This window comes from Rosa chinensis, chromosome 2 (genome assembly GCF_002994745.2).
Source record: "Rosa chinensis cultivar Old Blush chromosome 2, RchiOBHm-V2, whole genome shotgun sequence".
NCBI lineage: Eukaryota > Viridiplantae > Streptophyta > Magnoliopsida > Rosales > Rosaceae > Rosa > Rosa chinensis.
In genome coordinates, this window is record NC_037089.1 from 87,154,742 (window position 1) to 87,170,349 (window position 15,608).

The following is a 15,608-nucleotide window of genomic DNA, read 5'->3' on the forward strand; positions in this document are numbered from 1 at the left end:
CTCTGACCCTCACAAAGGTCGCTCCCAAACAGGTTATGTCTTTACCATGGGAAGCACCGCGATATCTTGGAGATCCACGAAACAGACCCTTGTTGCTACTTCCTCAAATCATGCAGAGATTATTGCTCTACATGAAGCTGTGCGTGAATGCATATGGCTAAGGTCTGTAAATAGACACATTCGAGGAACCTGTGGTTTGAAGTCCACCACAGAAGAACCTACATGCATTTACGAAGATAATGCAGCTTGTATTGAGCAAATGAAATTAGGTTTCATCAAGGGGACAATACCAAGCATATATCGCCAAAATTCTTCTACAATCAGCAACAACAAACACTTCTGAAAATTGAAGTAAATCAAATCCGATCAGAGGAAAATGTAGCGGACTTATTTACTAAGTCGTTACCAAAATCCCCTTTCGAGAAACATGTGAAGAGTATCGGATTGAGAAGGCTATCCGAACTCCCACGATCTTCAGGGGGAGTCTAAATCAGGGGGAGTATCCAGTTACATACTCCACACTCAAACGCGCGTTGTGCTCTTTTTCTCCTTCGACCAAGGTTGTTTTTTCCCACAGGGTTTTATTACTTGGCAAGGTTTTTAACGAGGCAATTTCGAAGCGCACGACCTAAACAATACTATTTGACATGAAATATCCAAGGGGGAGTGTTGTAGTATATATGATTCACATGTACAAAACATGAGTCATAGTATAAATGTCTATATCATGTATACAAATAGGTACTTGAGTGTATAATGTAGGTATTGTGACTTGTGTGACAAGCTTTATGCCAAAGGGCAACAAGCATGGCATTTTATCATCATCACAGCCACCATAGAAGGCTGCAGCTGTGAATGTAGAGGTTATCAAATTGAGTTACTCTTTGAGCTTTCACACTTGTAATATTTTCCTATAAATACCTCTTTGTGTGAGATGAATAAACACACTTGAATCTCTATTCTCACAGAAACATTACTCTCTCTCTCTGTTTATCATTTCATACTTGTCCTCAAACAAGTTGCATATTTGTTGCAGATTGTTACATATACAGTATATTTTAATTCTCTGAGGCGCAACCCGAGGCCAACCAACATGAAAACAAATTTAAGGATTAATTTCTTACTACTTTTATTTAGCACTAAGTTCTATACTACTTTTATTTAGCACTAGTTTGGAGATATTTTGCTGGCCGAAGAGTAGCAAACAAATATGTCAGCTTCAAGAGAGTTATAACTTATAAGTTCCAACTCTCTTGGCCACTTATTTTACCCTACAGAAGAGTAGCAAACAAATATGAGTAGCAAACAAATATGTCAGCTTCAAGAGAGTTATAAGTTCCAACTCTCTTGGCCACTTATTTTACGAGTCAATACGACTAAAGCCTACGTACACTGTGCGTCAATGGGAACTCAAGCTCCAACCGACGAAAATTCTTCCATTCCGAGCAATGTAAGCCTCTCTTTCATACATAAACACCTGCCAAGTTTGACTAGATTTTGATTCACTTTGATGAACCATTTAATCCACAAGAACACACTTTTCTCATCAAGAATAAAGCTTACGGTGCTTTCATTGTGGATTTAGCTTGAGAGTTTGTTTAAGAACTGTGGACTTTCACTAAACCACAGATGGAGGAGCAATCAGAGAAGCAATCACAGATAGATGAAAAGCTAGAGAGGCAGAAGCAAATTGATGCTTGGCTTCCAATCACTTCCTCAAGGAATGCAAACTGGTGGCACTCAGCTTTCCATAACGTCAACTCCATGGTTGGAGTTGGTGTCCTAAGTCTTCCTTATGCCATGTCGAATCTAGGATGGTATGTTTAACACTAAACATTAAGTCACTTTTTTACTTCCATCTACACATTTTTGAATTCCTTGTTGAATTTTAGGGGTCCTGGTGTAGTTGCTTTAGTACTATCATGGGTCATCACTTTATTCACATTATGGCAAATGGTTGAGATGCATGAAATGGTACCTGGAAAGCGATTCGATAGGTACCATGAACTGGGTCAACATGCCTTTGGTGAAAAGCTTGGTCTGTGGATTGTGGTGCCTCAACAGCTGGTCTGCGAAGTTGGTGTGGACATTGTGTATATGGTCGCAGGAGGAACAACACTGCAGAAGGTGCATAGCATAGTTCGCAAAGGCAAGAACCCGATCAAACTCACCTACTTCATCATGATCTATGCCTCGGCTCAGTTTGTACTTGCACATCTCCCCAACTTTGGCTCCATTTCCGGCGTGTCCTTGACTGCAGCAGTCATGTGTTTAAGGTACCACATTTAGTTTTTCCCAAACAATGACAATGAGGAAAGATAAGATAAAAGTTAACTGTGATGCAGTTACTCTACTATCGCATGGACAGCTTCCATACATAAGGGTGTTCAGGCAGATGTAGAATATGGGTATACAGCTCATAACGCATCGGGAACAGTTTTCAACTTCTTGACTGCCTTGGGAAACGTTGCGTTTGCCTATGCCGGCCATAATGTGGTTTTGGAGATCCAAGCAACAGTCCCTTCTTCACCTGACAAGCCATCCAAGAAGCCTATGTGGAGAGGGGTGCTCATAGCCTATACAGTGGTCGCTTTGTGCTATTTCCCGGTGGCCCTCATCGGATTTTATACTTTCGGCAATAAAGTCGAGGACAACATCCTAATCTCCTTGGAGAAACCTTCATGGCTCATCATTACGGCCAACATGTTCGTAGTTATTCATATTATTGGAGGTTATCAGGTCTGTTCTGCTTCTTTCTTCTCTATATCAATCAATGCAAGGTCGTATACATAAATCGGCGGATTTTGATCAAATCTTGGGTTTCCTTTGCATCATTTTGCAGCTATTTGCAATGCCAGTATTTGACATGATAGAAACCGTCCTGGTAAAGAAACTGCATTTTAGGCCTACAAGAACTCTTCGCTTCATTTCGAGGAATGTATATGTTGGTAAGTAAGAGCTATGTGATTACTTGCTTGAGCCAAGAGTGGAAACTATAATGTCGCATTTGACTGCAGCACTCACAATGTTCGTGGGCATCAGTTTTCCCTTCTTTGGCGGACTTCTGGGATTCTTTGGAGGATTTGCTTTTTCGCCAACAACATACTTTGTAAGTCCATCTAGTCTATCGCTTAACTTGATGTCATTTTGCTTTTTAAATAATCAGATCAAATTTTTAGTCATGGTCTCAACTTGATTTCCCTCTTCAGCTCCCTTGCGTTATCTGGCTAGCCATAAGGAAGCCACGGAAGTTTAGCTTATCTTGGTTCATTAACTGGGTATGTATAAGCATGTTCAGCTTGTAACGTTAAACTAGACCGCTTCATTTCTAAATTGGCTTCTTCATTTTCAGATTTGCATTACACTGGGTGTCCTGCTCATGATCCTATCACCTATTGGAGGGTTCAGGAATATAATACTTAAAGCAAAGGACTACCATTTCTACAATTAAAGATACTAGTACAAGCACAGGTCGTCACCCTGAAATCCAATGCATTGGCATGTGTAACTAATAAGAACATAAAAGAGGCGCAAACATGTTTCCGACTCTCTTGTCAGAGTTCTACCCATTGTATTGTTAATTACTGTTGTAATAAGAAATAGATCTGTGGACTAGTCACATGACAGATAATGCTTTATACTTGATGAACAATGTTACAGAGGAATGCACATCATACATGAAGAAGATTTGGTTTGCTGACAAAGAAAGCACTATTGTCGATGGTTCAATCACAATAACAAAAAAGGGGAGAAAATATTATCTTTGAGATTGACATATTATTGCCTGAAAACCTGCAATTTAAGACTAATGAATACAAAAACTCATCATCTTTCTTTTCCTATATGTTAGGTAATAGAAACAAGACCAGGATAATGACAGTCTTGGCTGCCAACCAAGCTCACCAAAGCTAAATATCTCACCAGAATGCAACATGACAGCGACAGGGCACTAATTTAAATGATTACCTACCTAAGCAGAGTGGAAAAGTGAGGAACAAGATATTGCAGAAAAAAGAAAAGCAACCACTCAAATTTGGATTTCCATGCTTTAACCTACACTGCAAGTCAACAACTTCATAAGAAAAATAACAAAACCCTGTGCCACAAATTTGGTAGGTGGTCTGATTTCAACTAGATCAATTTATTCATTTCATCCTCATAATTCAGAAACCCTTCTGATCGTCAAACCTAACCAGCATTCCGAACAACAAAGACTAAAGAAGGCTCCCTTTCCAATTTTGAAAGTACAACAACAAAGATAGCATCAAAAACAAAAAACGTATGCATTAAAAAAACTGCATTGAATCTGTTCTGTGATCATGATTAAACCATTCGACCAGCATTGCTTGTAGTCATCATTTACACTAATCTACATCATCGAAACATAAAATTGACGAAAGACATCAACGAAACAGAGCTACTTGTTGCAAATCGCTACGCTAAATCAAGCCACATTGTTATTAAGCTTGAGATAAAAAAAAACATGACACCAAGTTTGCAAAATGTTCCGTCTAAATCAACATGAAATATTCTATGTAACTTTCTTTTCCAACTTGCCACTCCTATCTCTATACAACTCCACCCAAAGATTCGAAATCCACATAATGCTAACAGAAATAGCAGACATTACCACCACAATCCACGAAACCCAAACCCACCGGGGAATCAAGCCCTCGGCGGCGCCGCTAGCGTAGAAAGCACACATTCTATACACGAAACAAGGGCCAACAAAGCCCCTCACAATCGAATAGAGAACATAAAACGGAGGAGACAGAAAATCGTACACCTTGGCGGCGAACTCCACGTCCCTCCGGCGCGCGTTGGCGAGCGTCCAGACGTTCTGGCAGAGGCTGGTGACCTCGGCGAGGATGAGGAGCGTGAGGACGGCGAAGGCGCCGCGGGAGGCGACGTAGCGGCAGGTGAGGAAGACGAAGAGCGTGGCGAGGTGGTGGCCGATGAAGAGGACGTCGCCGGGGAAGAAGAGGAGGTAGTGGAGAAGATCCATGAGGAAATAGGCGACGCTGAAATCGAGGACGGAGTTCTGGAGGCGCGTGTTGGGGGCGGCGAAGCCGGTGGAGGGATCGGAGAGAATGGCGAAGGAGGAGAAGAAGACGGCGGGGGTGCCGTGGGCGAGGGAGATGAGGCAGCTGGAGGCTTCGGGTCGGATCTTGGGGCTCCAGGAGCGGAAGACGAGGAAGTATGCGATGAGGTAGACGGTCAAGAAGAAGGAGAAGAGGATTGGGAGGGGTGGGAGGGAAGAAAGAATTGGGCTTTGCTGCGTTCCCATTGCAAACCCTAGAAGAACAAGAACAAGAAGAAGAAGAGTCTCTTGACTCTGTTTGAACTCTGAAATGAGTGACACAGTTTATATATATATCTCTTGGTTTTGAAACTCAAAGGACTGTTCCGATGTCACAGTATCACTATCTTGACTAACCAAACCATTCATGGTAAAAAAAAAAAATTTACTTTTTTTTTTTAACCGTGGGTAGTTCGGGACGTAAGATCGGTTCAGGATCATGGGATCCTTTTCTATACTTGGAATGAGCATGAAGAAATTAACGATACTTTTCTTCATCTTTTGAGTTATTCTGCCATATTAACATTAAGCATCAGAGAACGGCGGAAGATGATGAGCGGCAACTTTTCGGAGCAACGTGAGCGTTGCAGAGTTTAGAGAAGATGAAACAGTTGGAGGTGAAGGAGAGTAATTTTGCCAGTTAAATCAACTTGACTGGGATTACCAATTCACTACCAAAATTGCATAGACATTTTTTGGTATCGTTTTCGTCCCAAAAAAAAATTCTATGTTTTACTTCTTGATTTGTTCATAAATACAAGAGCAGAAGTTGAGCAAAAGAAAAGAAAAGAAGCATTTACTTAATCAATTTCTCCCTCCTCTATATCCTCAACAGGATTTGGAACGACAAGATCACCTTCTTCTTCCTCATCATCTTGATCCTTTTTCATGTACAAGCCCAGTTGTTCCAAGGGGTTACTGCCCCGGAAGTTGAAACCTCCTAAACCATCCTCTGAATGATCTGGGCTTGTTTCATCTACCGAAACTGGTAACTGCTCCATGGGAGCTGTAAGCATTTGCATTTCCAGATCTTGAAGGAACCGAGAGTCATTGATTTCAACAGTCTTCTCCATCTGCACATACGCCATAAGATGCTCAAATAACAATTTACATAAATTAAGTAGTTGCACTTGTGCAAACATGGGGATGTGAAGATTTACCTGCAGCAAAGCCTGTCTTGCTGCTTCTCTCTCAAGCTCCCTCTTCCGTTTAGCCTCGGCTACAGCTTCTGCTTCTTTTTTTCTTCTAGCCTCCTCAGCAGCTTTGGCTTCTGCTTGCAACCGGGCCTTTTCTGCACATATTTTGGCAAATAAAATTAATAAGCTAACTTTGTTAATATACAATTTCAGTTCAGTAAATCAGGAGTGGTTTTAAGAGTATAACCAAAGGAATTGATCAAAACCATACACAGAAGTGTAGTATAACTTAAATGCAAAGGCCACAACCTTTCTTCTGTTGCAGTTCAAGTTCCTCCCTCTGCCGTCGCAATTTCTCAGGATCCCCTTTGTCACCCTGATATCAGCCAGATAAAATTATCACATCCACAACAAAATGTATATGCGAAACTAATTACCATAAAACTAGCCAAACTTTGAATCCCACCTGAATAAAGGTTTTCTCTTGAGCTCTTAAAATGGTATCAGCAAAACGATGCTTCAACAGAGCGGCTCTATGCTGCTTATCAGGGGAGACTGGCCTCTCTGTGGGAGCACTGTCCCCTAAATTTTTTTTGAGAGATCAGCAATAAGATGCTACCACATAAACAACAGCCTAATTGTTTTGCCTTTTTAACTGGTTAAACTCTTCCACTTACCATCCTGACGGCTATCTGATTCAACTGAACTTGGCTTTGGCTGGGAAGTTTGATCAACTTGATCCAACCCACTGTCAGACTCTGTAAGCATGGATTGTCAAATCCGTTATTTAGTGAGAACCAATGAAGAATATTTTTCATCAAAGCTAAATGATTAAATGATCCTGACAGTTTCCAATAGGCATACCACATCATCAAAGACAGTCAAATATCATTCATCCAACAAGAACTAAAAAATAATATGCTCTTTTTGATAATTTCATCTCTATTCCACACCAAAAAGGCACTTCATCCCTTGTTATTATAATTCTCCAATTTTACTAATACTATTACTATCTAGTGCTTTAGACTTCTAAGCTTTAATTTTATAGCCATGAGAGAGGCAGACTCCTATAGTTTCAACAAAATTAACTTCCTTTTCCTTCTATTCCTATTTCCTTTGGGAATCTACAAGTTACAGTAATCCTTGCTCTCGCTGTTCTCTATCAAGAAAGGTCTTAATGTTTTCTTACAAAGAACTGCATAAGGTAAAGGGCCATTGGTAAAGAAAAAAATGTAAAGTTCAATTTTAGATGATAAACTAATGTCATAATGAGATCCGTCAAAGTGATTAAGAGCAAGAGGATGAACAAGAGTACTCGATCACTAAGTACGATCACAATTATTGTGATATTAAAACCAATTTTACCACAAATGGTGTGGTTTATGGCCTCTGTATTTGACTCGAGAGAAGTTACAAGGTTAATTATACTGCAGAACAAGTGTACCCTGCCCACAACATTTTCAAAGGATTCACTTTAGTGTGCCATATTTAGGTACAGAATTGTAGCCAACCTTGTGTCTCTAATTTACAAGAACTAAGTATCAAAAAATTTTACATGACACCTAGAGATCAAAGGAGAAACACTCACGAGTTCCTTCAAGGGGATTTCCAACTGTTGTCTTTTCATCTGCTTGAGTTTCAGAACTGAAGGGTTGTAGTACCTGAAGAAGAATTTAAATTGCAATGCCAGTCAAACTACCTACCATACACCACTGTACCACAAAAACTTAAAAGCAGAGCAACAGAGCATGATAGTTCATCAACCCCGTAGCCCATAAAAGGTACATGATCTAGATTTGAGGTAATTAAAAAAATTGTCAGACTTTATGCACTTACTGGACTTGAGACCTTAGAATCATCATCACTGTCACTCTCGGAACTGCTTGAATCTGACTCTGTGAAGCATACAGATCGTAGAAACTATTCAGTATTCTAACTTTATGTTCAGATTACTCTTTGCAAGCATAAAGCACTCTCCTTCTGTTCTAAACATTATGTTATTTCGGTACAAAAATTAGACATAAAAAGTTGCTCCTCGAAGCCCTACTCCAGCTAAAGAAATGGAGATGAATACCAAAACAAAGAAAGCCAAAGGAAAAAAAAAAAAAAGGTAGTGAAGAACAGTTCCTATAAGAAATCTAAGAAAAGAAAGACCACAGCACGACCAATTCAATTACCATTGGAGCTGCTTGGGCTTATGTTTTTACTGCTTCTATGGCCTGTATCCTTTTCTATCTCAACAGGAGGATAGCTTGTGACAGGGGGCTCATTTCCACCAATATCAACATCCTCCTCAGCGTCAGCGAGGTCATTCCCTACAGATGCACATATGTTAGGAGGGGAAAAGAATAAGGTCTCATATAAGCTAAAATTAGAATTTCAAATAGAGAAGCAAATGAAGAAGAATCTGACCTTCACATGGCTGCATGGATGAATTGCTCAACCCTGAATCATTCAAAAGCTGCAATAAATAATTGAAAACAAAGTGTCTATTATGCATATATCAATCTACTTTGAATCCAAGAATAAAGTGAGGTCAAGGTAATACCTCCATTGAACAAGGCTCTGCCCTCACATGAATCTTTTCTTTCTCTTGTGCATACTCATCTAAGAGTTTCCGAAGTGTAAACAAGGTATCATCACTGAGGGCATAGATGTCAATCATAATCTCATCTTCTGGATTCTCCTTTCCATTTGAACTATGTTCCCTCAAGAAATCAATGATGTTTGAAGGAATTTCTTCTGGTGGCAAAGACCCCAAATCTCTTGTCAGAGTGTGCTTCTCCTCCATTGACATTACCCGCTTAGCAGGCTCAGACTTTACTTCATTTTGCATTGAAGTGATTGTCCTCTTTCTTGAGGGGAGGATTGGCTTGGCAATTTCCATGTCTTCATGAGGAGCAGATTTAGCTGGTGGATCCGCCTTTGGAAGTTTCTTCTCAATGGGTTTCCACCAGAGTTCAAAATATTTACTAAGATCATCAGCCCATATATGTACATTATTGTCTGGTGGATTGTAGGTCATAGCATTGCTAAAAGTAAGCCTGACATCAGCAGCAAACTCCAACGGGCTTGAATAAGATCCTGAAGTTAGCTTTTTCTTTATTGTACCCAAATCCATTGGATACTTGATAATAGTAAAGTAATCTGGAATCTTTAACTCCACTATATCAACAGGTTTATTAAATGGATGTGCAAATTTTTGGGTCATTACCCGTCGCAATACCTTCTCACATTGGTTCATCAACATTACACTTGCAGTGCTAGGTTTTGAAGCCTGACCGACCGACTTGAACCTACCAGAATTGCCGGGATTCAACTCATGCACTTTCTTAGCCACTGGATACGATTTTTTCCTCTGTCCAGAAGACAAAGCTGACAACTTTTGCAAATTTTCCACATGCAGCCCATTTGGTCCATTGCTACAGCTGAGGATATCACTAGAAGACGACACTGCAACACCATTGCTTCTATGTGTTTCAACTCTCTTCTTAAGTACCTGAATCTGTTCAAGCTCCGTCCTCAACCTGTTCATCAAAGCCTTCCTTTCTGACAACAACATCCTTGACAAGGGGAGAACTTGCGTGGGCACTCTGAAACTGTCGCGATTATTAGAATTCAAACTAATACACTTCCTTTTCGGAGCACTCGACCCCTCTGAGACTGTTACTTCTGTGTCGATTCTTCCTGAGCTACCCGAGCACTCATATCCACCCGCCGGCTCAAAAACACCACCGCAATACCCTCCCCCTCCAGCGTTCCTGTTCCTCTTCGTCTTTGCCATATCTAAACAAACCTCTCCAATACCACCACTTCTCTTCACAATGGTGATTTGCGGTGTGTGATTTTGATCAGTGATTTCTGAACAGATTAAGCATCAAATCACAAAACAGAATTAGTCGAAATTCGAAACAGCTAAAACATGTTATCTAAAATCGAAACATACAATGATCAAAAGCACATGAATTTCTTCATCTCCGCAGTTAACTCTAGGCTAAGTTCAAAAGCTCCATCTTTACAATCCCAAATTGAAACCCTAGCCTTTGAGCGGCAACCAACTCTTCAAAATTGAAGACACAGAAACCTAAATACTCCAAAATTGAAACCGACCCAAAACCCTAAAACACTTACCAGTTGCTAATCCTCAGTTGCCCAATTGAGTTCAAGACCCATCCTTGCGATCAAAAGCTCGCCTTCTTCTTCGTCTCAAGCTCCAGAGAGCTTCAGAGAAACAAACAAGAGAGGCGGGAGCAAGGTTGGAGTAGAGAGAAGAAGAGTGACACAAGCCCTAGAGAAACTCCGATTGAGAGTAACCGGATCACGACCCGAACCGCCCGGATTCGGAAGACGGCGACTTGAAAAATGAGGCGTCCTTGCACTTTGGCTCTCTAATAAAGTCCCCCTCTTGTTTTTGAAACGAAAAATAAAAAGGCTGGTGAGAAAATTAAAAACAAGAGACTCGCTTTTAAATATGGGTCTAATGGATGTCAACCGTTGGATAACCGACATATATTTGGTCGCCACTTGTCAGCCGCTAGATGAGGCTTAAAATGGACCGACTCCTATATAGGCCCTATTTATTTATGGGTTGAGTTTGATAATTTGCTAATATCCCGTTTGCATATTCGTCAGAGTTTAATACTTTGACGTAATTCACACCTAACATGATCTCATCATTATGACCTAATAAATTCAAAAGAAGGTATATTCTGACCTATTTAAGATTTTTATGTAACTCAAATTTAATACTAAACGATCAATTAACAATTCTATTATCATCGGATTATGTACTGTATATTAATATGTTCAAAATAGAAAGGAAAAACATTAGAGCAAGTTCACCCGTTGAGTCACCAGGTCACCCACTATTCACTACTTTTTAGTGTTAATTTCACCCTCTGGGTCAAGGGCACAGTGTATTTCTTGTCCTAGGTCACCTTGTACAGTGTTTTGGGTCACCATGGTGACCTGCACAGTGTATTTCGTGCCCTGGGTCACTAGCACAGTGTATTTCGTGATCCAGAGAATGAAAATATACACTAAAAAACAGTGAATAGTAGGTGACCTACTGACCCAACGGGTGAACTTGCTCTTAGTAACAATAGAACTACTTGTTTCACAACTCATTATTTTTCATTCCGTCCATGACAACTCTGTTTTTTTCACCCCTAGACAATGACATTAATGATTAATCCCAAGTTAAGCTTTCTCATTTGTGCAAGAAAAAAAAAACCTAAAAGTAAAACTAAACTAAAATATTTGTCTCCCCTTTAAATATGTAAAGAAAATATAAAGAAAAAAAAAAGGGTTTTCATTTAATTTTTATTTTGGTTTGAGAGGATTACTAGAAAAAAAATAAATAAATAAATAAAAATTTACAGTAAATTTGTTACTTCAAAGCCTTTGCCTCCCTCCCGCCGTCACTTGTTCTCTAGCAATCTAGCCGTCCTGTTAACTCATCCGCCGCAGCTTCTTCCTCACCGGCCGGTGAGATCATCAGATCACTCTTACACAACTTCAATTCTCCACGACGTAATCATCCTGAGGTGACTTTCTCTCTCTCTCTTCATCACTAAGAATTTGCTTCAACAATTTGATTCCACAGAGCACTCTACTTGGTTTCTGAAAGTCAAAAAAAAAAAACCCAAATTCGCTTCAGTAAAAAGATTACATTTTTCTCTGAAAATCGATGAACTTTACCAGTTTTGTAGCTTACAATCATCAAAAGAGTTTGTGTTTATGATTTTGTATTGGTCTGGTTATCAGATTATATAGGTTGTGAGGGACATGAGCCATGCTTCTTATCTCACAGTTTGCAAGGCTTTGTAAGAATCATCAACTCTTGCTTTTGTTACCAGCTTTTTGGCTTCTTTAGCTTAAGCATTTTGTTTATGTCAGTTTTTGGATTTGTTGAGAAAGTAAGGAGAAGAATGAGAGATTGGAATGAGATTATTGTGCTTTTTAGTGTTTGTTTCGATATGAAAAAAAAACCCATTTAAGCTAAAAGGGTTTACTTTTTTCGCTTCCCAGAATCCATTTTCGGAAGCCTTGAAACTTTAAACTTTGTGTTTGGATTTCTGAGAAAGCAAGGAGAAGAAATGAGATTAGTGTGCTTTTTGGTTGTTGTTTAGATAAGGAAAAAACCCAATTTATTTTTCATTTCCGAGAATCCATTTTTGGAAAATTTGAAATTTTAAACTTTGTGGATTCATCAGGATAAATGGATTTTAGAATGCCTTGTATGTTAGAGAAATAGTCTAGATTGGCTTACTGTTAAGAGCTTCTATGATAGACTGCTTTTGTTTCTCCAGGAATTTTGGAGCAAGACCACTGCGAAGATCATCGAATTTTTCTTTCAAGTTGCCCCAAAAGGTTTTTGTTAGGCGGATTCAAATGGCAGATAATAGTCACAACTGTAGCCTAAGAGGCAAGGAGGATTCAAGAGGTGCATTGGTTGTTTTGGAAGGCTTGGATCGTTGTGGGAAGACTACACAGTCTACCAGACTAGTAAAACACTTAGAAAGTTTAGGGTATTCAACGGAATTATGGAGGTATCCTGACAGGACTACAAGTGTTGGGCAAATGATATCTTCTTATCTTTCGAACAAATCACAACTGGATGATCGTACTATCCATCTTCTCTTCAGTGCCAACCGGTGGGAGAAGAGGTTGGTGTTATGCTATACTTTGCCTTGTGGGTTTCTATTTATATGATAGAGAAGTTGCTCCATTTGTGAATGTTGCTTCTGCTAGTAATTGATATCTCTTGTTCAGAATAAAAACACAATACCAGTGGAATGCACAGTGATTGTCTTTTGGCTCATTGAATTGCATGACATTCTAGTGCAGTGACCTAATTATTGAGAGCTTTAATGTTGGTCGGAACCTAATCTTTAATACTTTGTATTTAGCTGTTTTGAGTAACCAACATAACATGCTGATTGGTAAGGTATGTCAAGGAGATAAGAAGTGCATATGTAAGCAGTAAATCAGTTAGTGCAGTTGTCTGGTTGGCCCAAGTGAATTTCTTGTACCTGTAGGGTTTTACAAGATTCTTGGGGTTCATGGGTGTCCAAGTGCATATTTCCAGCTCATGGTGCATGTGTACTTCAAACTTAAAATGATGCAAATTTGAGGTGTTCTGAGTCTGAACTTCCCGGGTCCCTAAAATCTAAAATGATGAAACCAATATTTTCACTATTCATACGTCTGGAAGTTCCCCTTCCGAGGTGAAAGGGAAGAGGGAATGTACTGGAATAAAGCCGAGTATCATATTTCCTAACTTTGGCTTTCCATCCTGTAACCTGTTTCCCTTTAGGAGTGGTGCTTCCCACTGGATCTGGATTAGATTATGAGCAAAATCATAGGTTTGTGATGTGTTTCATCACTGATTTGAGTAATATAAGAGTTTGAATTCTTCATATTTCTAAAATTCTTTCTTGCATAAAGAAAGAGGTGGGCATTGATTGTTATACTAAATAGTCTATAATTTATTAATTTATATGCAGATCATTGATGGAAACTAAATTGAAAAGTGGAACCACTCTTGTCGTTGACCGGTATTCTTATTCTGGGGTGGCTTTCTCATCCGCCAAAGGACTGGACATGGAATGGTGTAAGGTGGTGATACGCTGGATTTTTGTTGTTTCTCCTAGAGAAGTATATTTTCGAAATCTAATACTGAACAAAGTGAGGTTTTCTTTTGTAGGCTCCTGAGATTGGGTTGTTGGCTCCAGATGTTGTTCTGTACCTTGACATACCACCTGAGGTAAGTAAACTGTGTAATGTTTCATTGTGAACTGTAGGGAAAAAACATGGGAAGATTAAACCAGAATTCTTTTACTTGTATTTTAGTGTGTCACGTGATTTTTTAAAGTCTAGTGATATAACTATCTTTTAAGCTTGTTAAGGTGAGAAAAGTGTCCTGATTGTATGTTACCTAACCTGACATGTCTTACTGAGACACACAGACATCTCGTCATCAGAAGTTTGTTTACATACATCAAATTTGCTCAAAGAATAACTTCTCAAAATAAAGGATATATACCCTTCATGAGAAATGCTGATCTATTTATGTTGCTATCAATGGAGATATATATACCCTTCATGATAATTGTTGAACTATCAAGGTTGCTATGCAGCCTATGCCATGCAGATACACATTGATGATAAGGTTCCTGCAAATTAGATGTACCTAGTAGTTCTCCCCATTGTTTTTGAACTGATCTATGGCATTCTAATTATCAGAAAGCTGCAGAAAGAGGGGGCTATGGAGGTGAGAGATATGAGCAGCTTGAATTTCAGAAGAAAGTTGGCCAAAGATATAAGGACCTCTGCAGTGCCAATTGGAAGGTAGTTTATTGTTTTATTGCTTTACTGTCATAGAGAACCTGGATATCTGCTTTTGGTTGTGATACTATCTAGAGGGTGTCACCTGGATCACCAATGGGACTGTGATCTGGTTCCTCATGAGGGGCAGTTAAAACTACATTGAGTTTTTTTTTTATATTAGTCATATTGATGGTTGTTGTACTTGCTGTTCAAACTTTTGGGCATGAAACACAACTGGTCTTTAACAGTGATAAAATTCTTTTTGTTTGTACCGTCATTCTTGCAGTATAGTATTGCTGGGTGAGTTGAATTACTTGGATGCTGTTAAAATTCGTTTGGCCTGATGCAGGTCATAGATGCTTGTTCAACCATGGAGGAAGTTGAGAAGCAGTTGCAAGAGATAGTATTGGATTGTGTAAAGACATGCCAAGAAGGAAAACCCCTCTCATGTCTCTGGTCCTGTTAATTTTATTTCTTCTGAAATGGTGAGGTGAGAGGAGAAGAGATGGGCTTTGTGCCAATCAAGGTTGGAATTCCCCTCACTTTGTTATCTCCCTCTTCCTATGCAGATTTCAGGATCTCACGGAGTATGAACAAACTTGTAGCGGTATTCTAATGGATATTATAATCTCTTGTAGTTCAAGACTAGTGTCGTCAGTTCAATTCTTTTCTTGGTTCTCTTGATGGTTTATGTATCATCTGCTTGACAGTAATGAATGAGCATGATTACATTATATAACCTTGGCAACTCTGCAATTCGCTGTCATGATTCCACACATTTTAATGGTTATTGTGTTTCATTTCAAGTATTAACCATCTACACTTACATGAATGCGAAAGCTGAAGTTCTATAGGATTGAAATAAAATGAAGTCATATATAAGAGGTCAAGAGTTCGAGCCCCATCAAGGGTGGGAATGGGGTGGGGTTTTTTAAATAAATAAATAAATAAATAAAATGAAGTTATATAGGATTGGAATAAAATTTTATGGCAGGATGAATCACAATCTTTGCCGTATGTAAACCCAAAGTTATGACTTGAATTTAATTTGTTGTGGAAAG

At 39.2% G+C, this 15,608-nt stretch overlaps 4 protein-coding genes across 7 annotated transcripts; 2 read left to right on the forward strand and 2 right to left on the reverse strand.

Moving 5' to 3' along the window:
- The first annotated feature begins 1,313 nt into the window (after positions 1-1,313).
- LOC112189537 (lysine histidine transporter 1) lies at positions 1,314-3,846 on the forward strand. Of its 2 annotated transcripts, none has more exons than XM_024328881.2 (8): positions 1,314-1,450; positions 1,630-1,817; positions 1,893-2,276; positions 2,346-2,739; positions 2,843-2,948; positions 3,018-3,109; positions 3,210-3,278; positions 3,353-3,846. In XM_024328881.2, the coding sequence occupies exons 1-8, from the start codon at positions 1,403-1,405 to the stop codon at positions 3,449-3,451; spliced, it is 1,380 nt and encodes a 459-aa protein (XP_024184649.2). In that variant the 5' UTR covers positions 1,314-1,402; the 3' UTR covers positions 3,452-3,846. The 2 variants fall into 2 exon arrangements, with proteins under 2 accessions (XP_024184649.2, XP_040369603.1); XM_040513669.1 differs by having other exon boundaries at positions 1,424-1,450; positions 1,586-1,817.
- A 413-nt stretch (positions 3,847-4,259) lies between these two features.
- On the reverse strand, positions 4,260-5,518 carry LOC112189538 (TLC domain-containing protein At5g14285). Its single transcript, XM_024328883.2, has one exon. It carries the CDS (start codon positions 5,285-5,287, stop codon positions 4,532-4,534), a length of 756 nt encoding a protein of 251 aa, XP_024184651.1. The 5' UTR covers positions 5,288-5,518; the 3' UTR covers positions 4,260-4,531.
- A 185-nt stretch (positions 5,519-5,703) lies between these two features.
- LOC112189536 (transcription factor GTE8) lies at positions 5,704-10,651 on the reverse strand. Of its 2 annotated transcripts, XM_024328879.2 has the most exons (11): positions 10,348-10,651; positions 8,765-10,077; positions 8,629-8,677; positions 8,394-8,531; positions 8,053-8,111; positions 7,805-7,877; positions 6,894-6,974; positions 6,683-6,798; positions 6,526-6,592; positions 6,241-6,371; positions 5,704-6,153 (listed from the first exon to the last, which is right to left on the reverse strand). In XM_024328879.2, exons 2-11 carry the CDS (start codon positions 9,998-10,000, stop codon positions 5,881-5,883), a joined length of 2,223 nt encoding a protein of 740 aa, XP_024184647.1. In that variant the 5' UTR covers positions 10,001-10,077; positions 10,348-10,651; the 3' UTR covers positions 5,704-5,880. The 2 variants fall into 2 exon arrangements, with proteins under 2 accessions (XP_024184647.1, XP_024184648.1); XM_024328880.2 differs by lacking the exon at positions 5,704-6,153 and having other exon boundaries at positions 6,488-6,592.
- Positions 10,652-11,620: 969 nt separating this feature from the next.
- On the forward strand, positions 11,621-15,313 carry LOC112184044 (thymidylate kinase). 2 transcript variants are annotated; one of them, XM_024322341.2, is made up of 8 exons: positions 11,621-11,762; positions 11,983-12,041; positions 12,528-12,884; positions 13,725-13,836; positions 13,925-13,984; positions 14,464-14,568; positions 14,897-15,032; positions 15,117-15,313. In XM_024322341.2, exons 2-7 carry the CDS (start codon positions 12,004-12,006, stop codon positions 15,011-15,013), a joined length of 789 nt encoding a protein of 262 aa, XP_024178109.1. In that variant the 5' UTR covers positions 11,621-11,762; positions 11,983-12,003; the 3' UTR covers positions 15,014-15,032; positions 15,117-15,313. The 2 variants fall into 2 exon arrangements, with proteins under 2 accessions (XP_024178109.1, XP_024178108.1); XM_024322340.2 differs by having other exon boundaries at positions 14,897-15,313.
- The last annotated feature ends 295 nt before the right edge of the window (positions 15,314-15,608 follow it).